Raw genomic sequence first — 17,526 nt, forward strand, 5'->3', positions numbered from 1 at the left:
ACATTATTTTTATTTTCTGCTTCCCATCTCCCTCCTTCCTTCACCTCCATGCCCTAAATGTTCCTATTGTTAATTTTCGGAACTGTTCTCAATGACCAGGCTTAATTGTTAGCACTGGTTTACACGAAATGTGTCTCACCAATGTTTAACTTTAATTTACTTGATTTCTGCTTAGGTTGAGATCTTTTGAAGTGTTTGAGTATGTAGAGGTTTTTCTTTTAGTAATGTTTGTCACACGTTTTCCAAAGTTTTCCATAGGTTTCCAAACATTTTCTTTTTTTCTATAGATTTACAGTAGGCATTGTAAATTCAGTATTAACCATTTATGATTACATAAATTGAAACTATCATTTCCCAGTATGTTGCTTGCTTTCTACTTTTAACAATTAAGATATTTTTTGATTGGCAAAATGTTTAATTTCATTTTAATCCAATTTACATTCATCTGTAATTGTGTCCAATATGTTCTGTTTGAGACATTATTCCTCTAACATGTCAGAAATTATACTCATATTTTCTTCTAAAGTGATTAAACTCTACTTTAATTACACGTGTTTTATCTACTTGGTATTGACATTTTACAGAATACATGAGAAATAGCTATGTGTTATTTTGTCTTTTCAAATGTATAATTAATCATCTATATGAGTATCTAGTACTTTCATTATATATCTACAGTAATGTGGAACATTTGGAAGGTATGTATACATACATGAGCCTGTGCTTTTTTTCATTGTAAGCCTAATTGAAAACTCACAAACCATATTTAATGTGCTAATTACAGCTATTGATAGTACATGGCTTCAGTGGAAGAGTTAATTTTCTTCAGGGATGATATCCCTGAGAGGTTTTCTGTGATTCTGTAGACTGTCCTACAACAATGCAAATGCTGGCTACGTTAAGCAGACTCATTATGTTTTAAAAATAGAGGGGAAAGTTGGAGGTGATATAGAAAGAAGGGGAGGGAAGGGAATTGAGAGTGAACTTGATCAAAACAGTTATAGACAGATATAAAATTTTCAAATGATTAAAAAACATGGGGATCAGGGAAGATGAGCGGGAACAGAGGCAGAAGAATGAATAAGAGCAAAACAGAATGACACATATGAAAAGTTAATAAAAATAATTCAAAATAAATGTTTTATATTGTTGATATCAGTGTTTATTGGTTAAGGAACATGGTTGAAATTATATATTTATTAGCATATGTTTTAACTTAATGTGTTTGCTCAAATTTTCAAATAATCACTTTTGTGTGTTTGATTATATTCCTCTTTTTGTCATTGAAATAATCTTTCTTTCATTGCTATACATTTCAGGTTAATTGCTTTCTTTTTCCTATATTTAAATCATGCACTAATTAAAATTTGCACTATTTGTGTCTTTGATTTTGTTTTAGTTAGTGTATATTTGTTTGTTTTATTTTATTTATTTTTATTATTCAAGCCAAAGGTTTTGCTAAATAGTCCAGTTTTTCTTGGTACTTGACACTCAGAAGTCTAGCCCGATCTTGACTATGGCTTCCCTAGTGCTGAGGTTGCGTACATGGCTGGCCATACTCTCCTGCTTGTGTTTTTGGTTTAGTATTTAAGACTATAAATTTTCCTTATAGCTAAAAACATACCAACTTTGATTAAGAAATATCAAATTGCTAACATTCAGTAATAGATTGATCTTTTTTCCTTTTCTGAAATTCATCTTGTTTTTTGCTGAATTTGTTTGTATATATTATGATGGTGTATTTCTTTACCTCCCAAATTCAATATTGTACGTGAAAGTTACTTTGTTTCATTGTGTTTGGGTGTTCACTTTATTCATATATATGAAAGAAAACTGAAAAAAATGATTAGACATGCACTTCAAATATTTTGTGATGACTTTATATAATCTTGAATCTCTGAATTTTATGTGATTTTTTGTTAGATTTACTGTCAGACTCATGAATCATATTTAGAATTTACTATACTTTCTCTACCTTAAAATGTTTGAACACTATTCTGCGCTTATCTTTTGTGTAGTATTAAACTGTCTTACCAAAGGCATTCCAAACAGACCAAACTCCAGCATTCCAGTGATGGACCATTCCATCTGCTCCCATGAGGCAGTGTTGTCTCCGAGCCAATGAGCAGCATGCCTTCCAGAGCCAGCAAATGTTGACCGAGTGAGGATGAAACTTCTCTTACTTGGAAACACTTTTTCTACGGCTCTAAAAATATAACCAAAATAAAACATAAGTATCCCTCTAAAATAAAATTGAATTCTTTAACGTAAAAATATTACTTTCAAATGTATATTTGATCCTTTCTCAGACATAACACATAATATTTACAAAAATTTGTGAAATTTTAACATCAGTTTTGCATTTAGCTATCAAAATGTAGCTCATTTGAATACATTCTGATCAAATACAAAAGAAGGATATCTTTGGAAAATACAATATTCTCACAGAGGGAAATTATCAGAAACAAACAAAATAATCATTAGTTGTAGTGAGTAGCCACTCCAGCTTTGATCTGGAAGTTCCAACCCCCACTGAGGCTTCAGTAACTGTCACGCCTACAAGGTGGGGCCAAAAGAGGACCCTGAACACCCAAGATCCAGATGTGTGGGCTCTCTTGGTTCTTGGACCCTGAACGCTGGAGGTAGACCGAGCAGAGTTCTCCAGAGCTTTCCCAGAGCCTGCAACCTATCCCTTCACTTGTAAGTTACCCCACAAAATAAACCTCCCTTTTAACTACGTGGAGTGACCTTAATAATTTCATCAATAATAAGTACTTCAAAATATGAAGTCAATGAGACTGGCTTTGTGAATATATAATATCATCACATGCCTTTTCCATATTATAAGCTATATTATATTGAACCAACAGATATTGCTCTTTTTTTCTCCAATAATTTACCTACTTAAAAAATGTAATGTTTGGGTTATGAACCTAGCCTTTAACGGCTGAGCCATTTCTCCAGCCCAGTGTTGATGGGCAGCGGTGGTGCAAGCCTCTAAAACCAGCACTTGGGAGGCAGAGCCAGGTAATCTCTGTGAGTTTGAGGCCAGCCTGGTCTACAGAAGAAGATCCAGGACAGGCACCAAAACTACACAGAGATACCCTGTCTCAAAAAACAAAACAAAACAAAAACAAACAAACAACCAAAAAAAGTAATGTTTCACATTGCATTCAGGTTTTATTAATTTATTTTTGAATGGTTTTAATTAAAATAGAACTATAACATTTCCCTCCTCCCTTTCCTCCCTCTAGCCTGTGCCAAGAATGCTCCCTCAAAACCATTCGTTGTCCTCCATCTCCAAGCTGATAAATAGCCTAATGTTCCTTTATTACTATTTATATGTGTAGATGTGCACAAAGAGAAGTGTCAACACTGTAATGAAAATATACAAAAGTTTTGACACTTTGCATGATTTGCCACCAGCAAGGCCTTTACACTTGAGCATTTACTTAAAGAGAAAGTTGCAAATATATTGAGCCCTACATCTCAGTGCTATCAGTTACTGCTCTGTAGAACCTTATGGAACACTAGTAAGGAGCAGAAAGTCAGTAAGTACTGGGTTTCTGCTTCTGTTTTGTGTCATGCACCTTATTGTATTATGTTCAACTACTTAGAAACTAAGTGAATTGAAACACTTATTTTTGGAGAGTAAAGGACAGTTATTATATCATCACTTTTTAAGCCAGCTGAGAACTTCATGGTTGCTAAAAAAAAAATAACTTTATTGTTTTCCATAGAAAGTAAATAGAATAAATCTTTAAAGGATAACCTCTGGGAATTATGAAAATCACATGGCATGTGATTCTTGATAACTAACTAATATTGATAACATCCTATATCAGTAAAAGAGAAAAATATTTTTAATAACGTGGAATTTTACCATGAAGATTTTTTTTAATTCTTACTCTTGTAACTTTCAATATGAATTGCTAATCTTCCAGAAACACGTGTATGAACAAAACGATGAGTCATTGAGTTTCCACATAAAATTTCTCTTACTTCTCTGTGGCTATGGCCATGCTGTATCCATACAGGCTGTGGACATCATACTGTTGCCCCCATTTCTGCACAGCATCCATGCAAAGCGTTTTGGAATACAAAATTTTGTCAAGAATACCTTAGAGGAAATAACAAAGCAAATGTTCTCATGAGATATTTTATGATAACATTTGTGTCTTTTATTTATAATCTGTTCTCTCATACCTAATAAAAAAATAACAGAAGACTGCATTTAGTTGAACGATATCCAATTAGTTTTATGCATTTCACTCCTGTGGAGACTGGAAAAGGATTTTAGCTACAACCAGTGTAAATACTATACACATTAATTTATTTAATGTAATTTAATTTAATTAAACAATATTCTATGGTTTTAATAACAAATAAATCCATGGGAAAGAGTTATTGATAAGTGAATTGTAATTTACACACATATAGAATTCCCCCCAATACTAATTTTAGTCATTTATAGTACACAAGTTTGTTCAAATATGACATTGATTAGTAACTGAGGAGATGGCTCAGTATGTACAGTGCTCAGCACACAATGAGTACCTGAGTTTGAATCTCTAGCACTCACATGCAAGGAACACATGATGGTGAATAGTCCTCCCTGCACTGTAAGATAGAGACAGGTGGGTCTATAGAACTCTCTCTCTCTCCCCACTTTCTCTCACTATTTCTTTCTTTCTCTCTCTTATCTAGTCAGCCAGTGACCTCTAGCTTTAGTGAAGAAATCAGATATCAAAATGAGTTTTGAGGGAGCTTGGCTCAATAATTAATAATGCTTGCACTGAAAACTTGGGTACTGAAATTTAGATCTCAGCACCCACCTAACAGGCTGGATGCAGATCTATCACTCAGTGGTTCAGAACAAGAGTCATTAGGGTATGCTAGGAAAGTGTGAGTCCTAACTTGAAGGAGAAACTCTACCTCAGTGGAACAGATAGAAGGAGATAGAAGAGTAAAGCAGAAACCTTCTTCTCGGCTCTGTGCTTCAGCACAAGCTTACGTGTTTATGAACATTTGTGCTTACACTCATATGGGCATAATAAATAAACACATAAATAAAATTAACAAAATAAGATGGAGAATGATAGATGAAGAAATGAACATCGTATTTTCCATGTGTTCATGTGGAAACATACAAACGTGTACATACACAAACAACACACACAAAAAGGTCAATATAAATAATATAGAGAGCAGTACATAAGACCCTCAGTATCTCATCCATAAGCTTGAAAACATTAATGCATACATACAACACATACATAAATACGTATTACATTAATAGAACCACACGTTATTCTATTCAGCAAAGGAAAAGAAAAAAATCAGTGATTTTAGGATTCAAAATTATAAAAAAGTTTGTGATTTAGAAATATATTTTAGAATTTATAAGTCAACACAAATTTTGTCTCAACTAAGGGTAATTAGGTAAGCAAATAGAACTTACCAGGAGTAAAAGGTGGATAATTCAGTTTATTGACAGCACACCCTTTCAGAGACCCTTGAATAAAGCTGGAAACTTCATTCATGTCCTGAGTGGATAGAAAAATAAATTGTGAATAACAGATTTCCTATGCTATTTAAAAAGACATCCTTGAAATTGTTTAATTCCTAGATGACATACATATACATACACATATATGACATACATGTGTACATGACAGACCTAAAGATGGGGTGCATATGCTAAGACAGGTACCTTGAATGGAGGGAAAGATTTTTAAATCTTGCAAACCTCGCTCATTTTACAGAATTATAAATCTACACAAAGCACATCTGCTCATGTAGCAGACATCATTGAGAGAGTTGTGTCAGTTGTCTCACTGTGGTGTACGTATCCCCTCTCCCAGCATAGGCGTTCTTATACATATTTGATTTTGATGGGCAGTTATCTAGATTTTATCATTCACTCAGCCTATTGCTGATACCAGTATTCACAGGTCCACAGCTTCTAAACTGTCATAAGTAATGGAGGCATGGGATGTTAGGAGCAGCATAAAACCCTGAAAGTCTTTCAAGGAAACTTAAGCTAGCTTAATTTTATTTTAAGAATTTGTTAAACAAAATTTTTTAAAGTGTTGGGGAATTATTTTAAGGTATACATGATGGGTATTATTATTGTCAATTGGATTATATCTTCAGTGAATTAAAACTCAAGCAGCACAATACAGTTGAGAGGGATTTTTCTGAAGTGACTTAATTAAGATCCGCCTTAAATCTGGGCCACAGTTTCTCCTGACAGCCTATATGAAGAACAGAGAAGAAGGAAGAGTTTGCCCTTTCCCGCATACCCTTGCTCTGGCTTCACCTGGTATTGCAACCTACTTTTACATGATTCTAATATATACAGAAGACCAGTTGAGTCATCCATCTCTGTGGACTGAACAACTCCGAATTAGATAAATTAATAATTAACTATTAATACACTAGATAAATTAATAACTATTAATTCACTATATAAATTAATAACTAACTACTAATTTATTAGATAAATTAATAACTAACTTATGAGTGAGCTCATTATGATGATAACAGACCCAGACAGCCAAAGAAAACTTATCAACAATATTTAATACTGTACAGAACTGTTCTGCTTTTCTTAAAACCTCTGTCTGTTTGTTTTTTTTGTGTGTGTGTTCATGTTTATGAGAAGTTTATTCTAAGCTTAGGGTTTAGAATCTTGAGGTATTTTTATTCCTCCAGTGGGTTTATAGTCACCGCAAATGCAGGTTTGCCTTGACTATTATCTCATGGGACTGCCTTGCAAATGGCAAATTGTGATTAAGTAAAATTATGAAAACAAGCAAACAAAAATTATTCCAAGAATTTTCCAAACATTATGGGTTTTTTCAGTGATTTCATAAATCATCTAGGAACTAAATTTTAATGTATTTTGAAATAAAATACAGACCACTGCCAATTTCACGTTCTTCTCTTCCATCACTTACTAGAAGGGAAGTCTCCTAAGGTGGAAATTAATGGTACACAGTGCGACAGTTGGCCGCTGTATATTTTTAAATGTGCTTTGGAATTGTGCTGTCCTAGGCCTATCCCCAAATCAATCATCTCAGAAAAAAATGATAGGGGATAAAGATATAACTCCTCATATAAAAAATTAAATTTATTTTTCAAAGTCCACTAATGAGGGAGAAAAACATCTAAATTTACAGTTTTTACTTTTGATTACTTTCTTCAACATGAATTGTGTTTGTGTTTTAGAAAGTGATAGAAAGTATTTAAATTTTATTTAGAATTCATTCTCTATATAGATACACAATGCATACCTGTATATGTATTTATGGATAATTCATTTTATGATCACCAAATAAAACCATTTGTTCTTTTACAATAGCTACTTACAATCCAAAGTCCATCATATTTGACTTTATCATGGAAAATACTGCATTCATTTGCCCACCACTCAATGGTTTGAGGATTAGTAAAATCAGGGTACACCGTTAATCCTGGCCAAACCTAGATGAATAGATCATTCACATATACACATGAATAAAAGAGAATTTAAAAATAAGTGGTATTTCAAACACATGTATTTAATGTCAGTACTCAATTTCTAATATTGTACTTCAGTAGGTATGTATGACTCATGTGCAGCCTACATTCAAAATTATCTGGACATTTTGTTAAACTCCCTTAAGGGAAAATAGTTAAGTAAATATAAAGAAGAAGCATTAAGTATTTAGAAAAGAAAGAAAATTTATAGATGTCATATGGAGTAGAAGTAATTGTATCTCTTAGTATCCTTGTAGATCAGGTTAATAAACCAGAGTAATATAATGCATCCCAGTTTCATTAATTGAAAGCATGATACTACATTTCCAAAGGCATCTACTTCCAAAAACTTCAAGAGAAGATTTCATTATTATAGCAATATACACTAGACCTTTTCTGTGTTCTAAACATTTTTATAATTGTTAACAACATAGTCAACAGAAATTTGGGAGATACATTTTGGTCATCATTTTACATATAAGATAGGTTAATTAAATCTATCTTGCAGGAGAGATAAGTGACACAGACATGTCAAATAGGATGTTCAAGGCCGTCCTCCTCACACCTGGCTGGCAGAAATTTAAACTCAAGGCATCAAATACCTGACCCTATGATATCAAAGATAAAGTACACTATGTTGTCTCTTGATTATGTATTCCTTTTCAAACTATATTTCATGATCTATTCCTCAAATAATGGCATTAAAGATTAATAATTTTTTAATTAATTAGGACAAGTTTATGTTGTTTTAAAACCATATAAACACAGTTGCTTACTGATCTGCCTAGGATCACAGTGACGAGTGTTAACAAAACATAATCTGGGAAATATTAGTGGGTAGTAAAAACAGGGTCACGTGGAGGTCTGGTGGAGCCTATAATCATGGAAAGAAATGCTTTCCCATAAAGTTTAAGTTTCCTAACTAAGGTAAGGATAGGTAAGATATTTGTCATTATTACAAACAATGATTTAATAAATACACATTTAAAATTGTTATTTCCCCTTACAGTGTTATTTTGTTTTATTAAACCACAGCAGTGAATTACCAACTCCATATACAAGTCATTCTTTGCTTTTAACATGACTTATGAGTATGCTTTTAAAAAGAATATTTATTCTATCCAAACATGTCCTTCACATGTTGGGCAGGTAGTTACATCAATCAAGTGTTTGTCACATGAGCATGAGATTTCCATTTAGATTCCCCAAACAGTGGCACAGTCTAAAATCCCAACACTCCTAAAGTGAGATGAGAGAAGACAAGAGAATCCTTAGAAGTTCCTGGAACAAGAGAGTGCAGCAAGCAAGGGCCCTGTCTCAAACAAACATGCCATGGCACACATAAGCCTGCATTCATATGCATAGGTAGATAGATAGATAGATAGATAGATAGATAGATAGATAGATAGATAGATAGATAGATGATAGATAGATAGATAGATAGATAGATAGATAGATAGATAGATAGATAGATAGATTTACTGATAGGTAGACAGACAGATACACATGTAAATATACATATATTTAAAAGCTAGGCATCTTTCGAATTCTTTCATAATTGATTTTGTGATCATTGAAATTTTAATTCAATTTTCTATATTTCCATTGTCTTCCTTGCAACAGTTTCAATAACTACACAGTATTTTGAGGTTTAAATGTAAATAAAAAAACTCAGTGCCTAGTATAAAGTTCCTCAGTTTGTAATTGCAAATATTTTGCATTAAATCATCTACACAAACATTGCAGAATTTATGTAAGAATTTAAACAGTGTGTCAGATTTATTGGCATTGATTCTGATTATTGACTTTAAATGACCTGCTATCTACTCTTGTACAACTAAATTCCTGTAAGGACTAATGGTGTATTTATTCTGACTAAACTATCCTTGAAAAACTGCAATTTGAATCCAAAGAGGAAAACAACACACACACACACACACACACACACACACACACACACACACACACACACATCATTTACACAAACAATGTTTTCAAAATAGGAAACCAGATCCACATGAATTTAATGGATGGGAGAACTTACCTCTCCAATAAGTGGTGTAGTTCCATCTGGTTCACTCACCCAAACCTTTTGTTCCTCACCCCTCTTATATGTTTCATATTCTGCTCCATTAGCACGCTTATTTATAGATATGGCAGGGTCCTGATAAAGAAATAAGATTCTGTAGGCAATGTTAACATACAAATGTGCAATGATAAAATATATTTTACTACATAATTTATCTTTACCAAGATGATAATATATTTTTGTCCATGGTTGTGTAAATCCTGAGCAAATTCAGGAAGCCCATTAAAAGCAACTTCATCATAAGTAAAGTCCTTTTTGTCTTCCATGTAGTCAATATCGGTGACTTGTGCATCCTGAAAATTAGCAAAACGTGTTTCAGTGAGAGTTGAAAGAGCTTTCTTGTAATGTCAATCTTTAATCACAAACATTTGTTTCATTGAGAGAAAAACTAACATAACAATGAACTCAATCTAGTCATGAGAGAGCAGGCTAGTGTATTTAATCTCAATATTTGGAAGGTAAAGTAAGAGGTCCTCAAAATTCAGGCCAGCCTGAGCTACAGAGTGAGTCATTGTTTGTAATTTACTTTATTTTCATAAAAATAAGACATAATATTGCTCATAAAATTGTCTACTTTCATTCATATGATTCATTCATTTTGTTTCCTTTTTTAGTGCTATTAAGAAAATTAGAATCTAATGAATGCTGTACTACTGAACCACTCTCCTGGCCCTAGGTTATCCCATTTTTATGTGTAAAAGCCTTAAACTACTATTAATTGAAAATTTTCATTGGTGAATTCTATTCATGTCATATATATACATACATATACATATAAAATTTTAAAGACAAATTTGATTTTTCATACTTAAATGTATATACTTTCTAACTGCATTCCTTATACCCACAGATAAGTGTAGCTTTTAATCCTAATCACAGAAACTTCCTTTAGGAGCCAGTGGAGACTTTTACAGCAATCTCCCACTGGTGAAAATGTATAGAACAGATGATCATGGTGTCCCCAACTCAGACTGATATATCTACAGTGCAATCCCCATAGACTCGGGGAATATTGTAGAAGACTGGACAGGAAGATTGTAAGAGCCAGAGGTCCAGGACATTTGCCGTGAGATAGTGTCTTTGTGTGTGACAGGAAGTGATGCCCTGAAATCTTAATAATAGGTTGCTTAAGCTTGAGTTTCACAATGGCAATGCGAGTCGGTGTGTCAGCATGGATGTAGAAAGCCCACAGGGTCCAACCTTAGGTGAAGATTCCTAGCGAATAATCGATGCTAAGAGAGGGAGAGTCAATCTTCTCCAGGGACAAGGCCTGGAATAGGTGATTGGATCCTAAGAGATCAGCCTTAAACACATACAGGCAACATTAAATGTACTCAGGAGGATATATTTATATACACGTGTTATGTGTATATAACAGTAATTAAATAAGAAGTTATGAATTTGAGAAGCAATGATGAGAACACAGAAGGAACTAAAAGTCTGAGAGGGAGGGTGCAAATGATTAAATACAGCACTCATTTACGAGTTCTCAAAAATTACATTAAAAATGAACAACGAACAAACATTTATCATTTCACATTAAAATTCCTGATAAGTTTTTTTTTTCAAAAATATGTTTTTTAAGCAATTAAAAATTAAAAGAGGCTATTAATTTGGAAAAAGCTAGGAGGTAGATATTAGAGGTTTTGGAGAGAGATATGATGTAAGTACATTATAAATTCAAAAAAGAAAAAAAGGAAATAAATTCAATTGGCCTATGGACACCATATATGGATAAAGAATGAATTTACCATTAAATCAGTTTTATAATCATAAATGTTCTAGAACATCAATCTAGCACACTTTATGTATCGGTGTACCCTGACACTTGGAGTCATTTTCTATTATGATATAATGTTTATCTTTGGTTCCCCAATCCCTATTCTCCTTACATATGGGATGCCCGCTTCCCGATTTCTTCTGACAACTTCTTTCACTGCATCTAGTGACTTGTAATTCCAGCGACTCAGTTGAAAGCCAAGACTCCAATATGCTGGCATTGCTGGTCGTCCAATGAGCTTGAGGTAAAAGGTCAGTCAGTTAGTTTCAACAAAGAGAAATCTCTTTAGAGTTACTACTATTAACGTGCTTTTATTCTACTGCTATCAATTCAGAATCCCATCTGAATTCTATTCTTTTTCCTTCAAAATCTCCCAGAACTTTCTTATAAAACACTTAATTGGTTTATGTTCTGTCCCACATCTTTTGTGTATTTTTTGTTAAAGAAACACTCAGGAAAATAACATTTGCAAAGATATATTCATCTATCATGGAAAATTAATGATAAGAATTAAAGTATAGTAAAAAAGATAATACAAAGGGACACTTTTTGTCATATCCTCATTTCCTATTCTCATCAAAATTGTGAGCAACCTACACTTTCAGTGACTATTCCTATTCTCCAAAATTATACACTTTCTTTTGCTTTTTTCTATCAAAAATGATCATAACTAAATAAAGTTTTAATATGGAACATTTTAAATAAATATGACATCTGAACTCAGAAAAACCTATCATAAAAATTAATCTAAATAAAAATATACATTTAAATATATGCAGATTTCATTATACAGGGAAGAAATAAAAATTATTCCATGGCTTTACATTTTGAGAAGAAAAATACATGTAGATAAGAAAGGCTATATATGCAACAATGAATTATTAAACAAATTATAAAGCTGTTTATAACCTATAAAGCTTATAAAATAGGAAATATTTGACAAATTCAGTCTGAAACCAACCTCTTGGTATTGTTGAACTACTTCTTCTGGTGTATCTCCAAGAAATACATAAAAGTCTAGTATGCCACCAATAACTCTGTAAGTAATTATTGGAGTTGGTTGGATAAAAATCTCTACAAATAAAAATAGGAAAACATAAACATAGTGTGAGAAATGCTCATAATGATAAAATAATCGTGGCACACATTTAGAGCCTCTTGATAACCATCTCAGTGCACATCACGTTCAATTGTTAAGGAGAAGTAAGCTATTGAAAATAAGAACAACTCTGGGGACAACAGAAGGTGCCACTTGTAAGGCCTGTGACAGGATACCCTCTCCAGAGCTGGCATGGCTCCTCTGGAAGTTGATTAGCAGAGCATAGAGGATAAGACTCCTAACAAGAACAAATACTTTGCTAAAACTGTATCTCAATTAGTTATTGCAATTTAACTTCAATTGAAAGATCATCTTACCTGGCATTAATTTCTAAAAATAATTCTGAAAGTGTATAACTTACATTGTACAAGTAATTGACTGAATAATTATGAAAAACATTTTTCTTGCAATAGTATTCAATCAACTAAGACATTCTGTTCACATCATACAGAAAACAAGAGATTATATATTACTTGAAGCAAATTTACTCCTTCTTTGGCCATAAAGATCTTTCTAGGTTTTTTTTTTGTTTTTGTTTGTTTGTTTGTTTGTTTTTTGGCTGTTTGTTTTAGCTTTTGTTTTCCTGAGGGTAGTGTGTTAGCTTATCTTGACAGTGAGACTGTGTGAAGCACCTATCTGTGTGAATGCATTTCAGCTTTATTCTGAAGGGAAAGAGATTGCCTGTGAGTCACAACACTATGTATTATAGTGTTATAATCTTCACAGCTAAAACCTAATTTTAAAACCTTCCAATAAAATTTTTACAAAATTGTTTAGTTTGAAATAAAATATCTATGATGGGAATCAAAAGTGTGCTTGAACATGTCAAGATAAACTCCACGTAAACAAATTATCAATTAAATCATGCTTACCCATTGCATTGCTGTTCATGAGAAAAACACCATATGACTTTCCAGAGTTATCTTCAATGCCCATGAAGAATGTCTGATGCCCATAGAGATTATGATTATTCTGAAAGGTGAAGTTCAAATTTTAAATATTGAACTAAATCTAAAGTGAAAACAAAATATGCTAGAATGGACTTTACAAATTCATTTACTCCTGTAGTTTAACCTTTTATAGTTCCACACTAATTTCCCTTACTATATATCACATAGAAGATTATAGTATAAAATAACATAATGTACTGCAGTTAATTATTTTATGTTAGCAAAAGGAAACATTAGCATGTATTAATAGATCATTTGCTTCTCTTTGCTTTATTAGAAATAGAAATATTTCAATAAGCCATGCGGATATTATGGCAACACTCATCAGGACCCATTTTTTCATAGGGCACACAGAAAGATGTGTATCTTAGATTCTGCAGTGTATTTGTTAAGATCATGTGAGAATGTGTGATAATACAGCCAAGTCCTAAAAAGGATGACAAATGAAAAGTTAAGTCTATCTGATTGGTTTTATATAGAAGCTTAAAGGAAAGCCTGTGTAGAAAGACAGCTTGAAGAAACTTTCAGCCTGGTGTTTATTTCAGAGGGTAATGCTGTCAACTCTAACACAGAGACTGCTAGAATTAATCAGTAGTTTTGTACCAAGAGAAATTCCTTAAAACAACTGTCCATTTACTCCTTTGGAGAAATAGAATGCATTCATGTCTAAAAATAATAAAGATAACCAAGTAGTAAGTAAAAATAACTTTAGAGGTTGATCCTTTGGCCCTGTAAGTTCCACATTAATGCAAGAAACACATCCATTCAGAAAACAAAAATGTACTCTGACTATGATCCTCTTAAAGTGGGAGGCTCTGGAAAGTATTAGAAGCTGAATTCTTCTTCGTGGTAAGGTCTGGGAGAAGTTCTTGCAACATGATACTTCATATAACTTATTATGTGAGGTACAAACAATCTGAAGTTGTATTTTCAAAGAAATCATCTTTCTTGCAGAAACTAGATGTTTTAGGGGATTGTGTGCTGTGGGTCAGGAGGAAGTCGACGAAACTGTAATAGATGGTGACTAAATGTAGGTAGATACTTCATCCTGTGGAGAGCATGGTATTTGGAATTATTCCAGCTCATTGTCTTTAATTACAAGAGGACTAAAAATGGAATAATATAATACAAAAATAAAAAAGTAAGCAGTAATTAGCTGGAAATGCATGCTCAAGTACTGAGAAAAAAATCAATCAGTGCAGATACTTTTCTATCAGTTTTCATTAAGATAAGTTAGATCTACGTATCTCTTCTGCATAAAATTCATATAAATTAACATTATAAAAACTTAAAATGTTGAAATTAGTGGAGAAAAATAATTCAAGTGTTTAGGTACAGAAAAGAACATTCTGAACAAGTCTCTAATGGCAAAGAGGTAGCAACTTAGATAGGGTGAAATTAAAATCTTCATGGCCAAGAAGGTATGAGCAAAACAGAGGCCATATTAAGAACTGGAAAAAATATTTGACTGCTCTATTACAGACAGGGTAGTTAATTGATAGAATATGTAAAGAACTACAAGACACCCAAAGAACAAATCTGATAATCAACTGAAGTAATCAATGGAATAGCTGACTCTGACAAGGAAATACAGCAAAGATCAATAAATATTTTAAAATGTGTTTGATATCCTTATCCATTAGGAAAATGCAAACTAAAACAACTCTTGGATTCCATGTCGCCTGAATAAGACTGGTTATCAAGAAAACAAATGAGAACTGGAGAGTTAGCTCAGTGGGTAAGAGAACGGGGACACTCTTGCAAAGGACCTGAGTTCTAGGAAGTACACGAGAAAGCTCAGAACCATGAGTAACTCCAGTTCCTGGGGATGCATAACCTCCTCTGACCTCTGCAGGTACCAGGCATGCACATGGTACACACACAAAGGTGCAGACGAAATCCACACACATATAAAAGTAAAATAAATGAATATATATATATATATATATATATATATATATATATATATTTTTAATTAACAAAAAAAGAGAACAAATGCCTGAAAACCCAAATGAGGATATGTGGACATAGGAACCCTTATTCACAGATGTTGGGAGTGCAAACTGGTACATCCATTATGAAAATCAGTATGGAAGTTTCTTAAATAAATAAATAAATAATAAAACCAAAATTTCCATATTACTGATGTTTATCACTTCAGGACATTTACTCAAAGGGCTCCATATCTTACAACAGAGATACCTTCTTATCTAGACTTACTGCTACTCTATTCATAATAGTAAGGGAATGGACCAGACTAGATGCCCGTCAACTAATGAATGAATGATGAAAAGGTGATAAATACATACAACAATATTTTATTTTGTTTTAAAGAAAAATGAAGTTTACAGGGAAATGAATGGAACTGGAAAATACTGTAATTAGATAAGTAATCTGGACTCAGAGAGACAAATACTATATGTCCATATGTTCCTTCTCACATGTGAGTACTGGTTTTAAACATTTACCCTCTCTTTTTTATTCTCTCCCTCTATCATGTTACACGTCATGTAACCAGAAAAGTGAGCATGAAGAGAAATAGTTGTTGAGAAAGGGAGAGGATAACAGAACGTATGAGACAGAAAAAGCAGTAAGGCTGCTAAGGGTAGGAGGGTGCAAGTCTGGAAGCAGGAAGATAAGAGGGTTTGTGGGGATGTGGGCAAGGGAGGGTTAAGACAAACAAATTATGTTTGAAAATTTTGTAATAAATTTGATATTTTGTTTGACAAATATAATTTTAAAACAAATTAAAAATAAGTACAATGCTAGGATAGGTATTTCTGTTATGTAAATAATTTAATCAGCAATGTGATATAAACAATATTGTCAAATTCCATCACAACTTCTCCAGTATAATCATTTAATCTATAAAGCCAAGATAATAACATACATCACCAGGCAGTTCATCTCGAGTAAATATTGGCCATGTTTTCCAGTATAAGTCATGACGAAATCTCTTATGAATATGTTCGCCAAAACCATAAATATATTCACTTGGAAGTTTTGTTGAAATCTGCAAATATTGGTTTGAGTACACCAGTGGACCAACGCTGGTATCAAACCTGAACCACAGAAGAAAAAGAAATGGTATGTGTATAGATGAAATATTCCTTCATTTTAGTTAAACGTAGATACCACCCAGGATATTTGATTTCTAAGGTGTCAGATTTCAGCTGCAGTCATGATTAGGGAAAATAAAAATTCTTCCACATGTCATCAAAATAACTTCATTTCCATTAGTACAAAGTTTCACAGGCATGCTTCCCTGTAGTCCTCCTCACAGTCGCAGAATTTAACTACCACTATCATTCGTTGTACACAGGTGCAACTTACACTTAAATAAATAATAGATAAGTAAATGAATGAATGAATGAACAAATGCAAGAATGAAGCAAGTCATGTTTTCAAAGATCATGAATCTTATTCTGCAGACTCAGGTTTTAACTGTGTTCATTGTCCTTGGTACTGTGTATAATACATCACTCTACTGGTTTCATTCATGGTAAAATTAATTTCAAAACCACTGTTTTAAAACATATCATGAAAAAAATCTTGAAAACATATTCTTCATGTCTAACTAATTAGCAAAAGCCTCCTATCTTCTATCGTGACCTAGACCCAAGATCAGCAGTGTGTTACTCAGTTCTATGGTTAGAATTGTCTAGAGTTCACATGTAATTGATTCAGTGAAATATTTTTCTTTCTGTGCTGAACTACTATGCTTAGAACTAAGTACTTTTTAGGAAATTGCACAAAGCAAATTTTAAAAATTTCCAAATATATTTAATGAAAATCATTTTGTGAGATTTGGTTTTCAACACTGTTCATCGTTAGATGATAACATGGAGCCTGTGTCTTCACTTTTCTCTACTTCAAAACCATTACTTTTATTTTTAGAACAATTCTTTTTTTTGAGATTATAATGTAATTACTAAATCACTGCCCTTTCCCTCCCTCCCCAAAACCTTCCCATATATCCCTGTTTACCCTTTTAAAATATATAACTTTTTATTATTAATTCTTGTTACATACTGTGTGTGTGAGTGTGTGTGAGTGTGTGAGTGTGAGTGTGCATGCATATAAT

At 32.9% G+C, this 17,526-nt stretch overlaps 1 protein-coding gene across 1 annotated transcript in view; it reads right to left on the reverse strand.

Annotated features, from left to right (window-relative positions):
- Positions 1–17,526, reverse strand: part of Si (sucrase-isomaltase) — a 72,920-nt gene that overhangs the window by 46,118 nt on the left and 9,276 nt on the right. The window contains exons 6-15 of the mRNA XM_042279159.2: positions 16,333–16,504; positions 13,365–13,464; positions 12,355–12,467; positions 11,506–11,631; positions 9,775–9,906; positions 9,569–9,688; positions 7,375–7,488; positions 5,462–5,546; positions 4,003–4,120; positions 2,035–2,206 (exon numbers count right to left, since the gene is read on the reverse strand). Coding sequence (XP_042135093.1) covers positions 2,035–2,206; positions 4,003–4,120; positions 5,462–5,546; positions 7,375–7,488; positions 9,569–9,688; positions 9,775–9,906; positions 11,506–11,631; positions 12,355–12,467; positions 13,365–13,464; positions 16,333–16,504 — 1,252 coding nt within the window. The remainder of the gene's footprint in view (positions 1–2,034; positions 2,207–4,002; positions 4,121–5,461; positions 5,547–7,374; positions 7,489–9,568; positions 9,689–9,774; positions 9,907–11,505; positions 11,632–12,354; positions 12,468–13,364; positions 13,465–16,332; positions 16,505–17,526) is intronic.

The sequence above is a fragment of the Peromyscus maniculatus genome, chromosome 6 (assembly GCF_049852395.1).
Source record: "Peromyscus maniculatus bairdii isolate BWxNUB_F1_BW_parent chromosome 6, HU_Pman_BW_mat_3.1, whole genome shotgun sequence".
In the NCBI taxonomy this organism is placed as follows: Eukaryota; Metazoa; Chordata; class Mammalia; order Rodentia; family Cricetidae; genus Peromyscus; species Peromyscus maniculatus.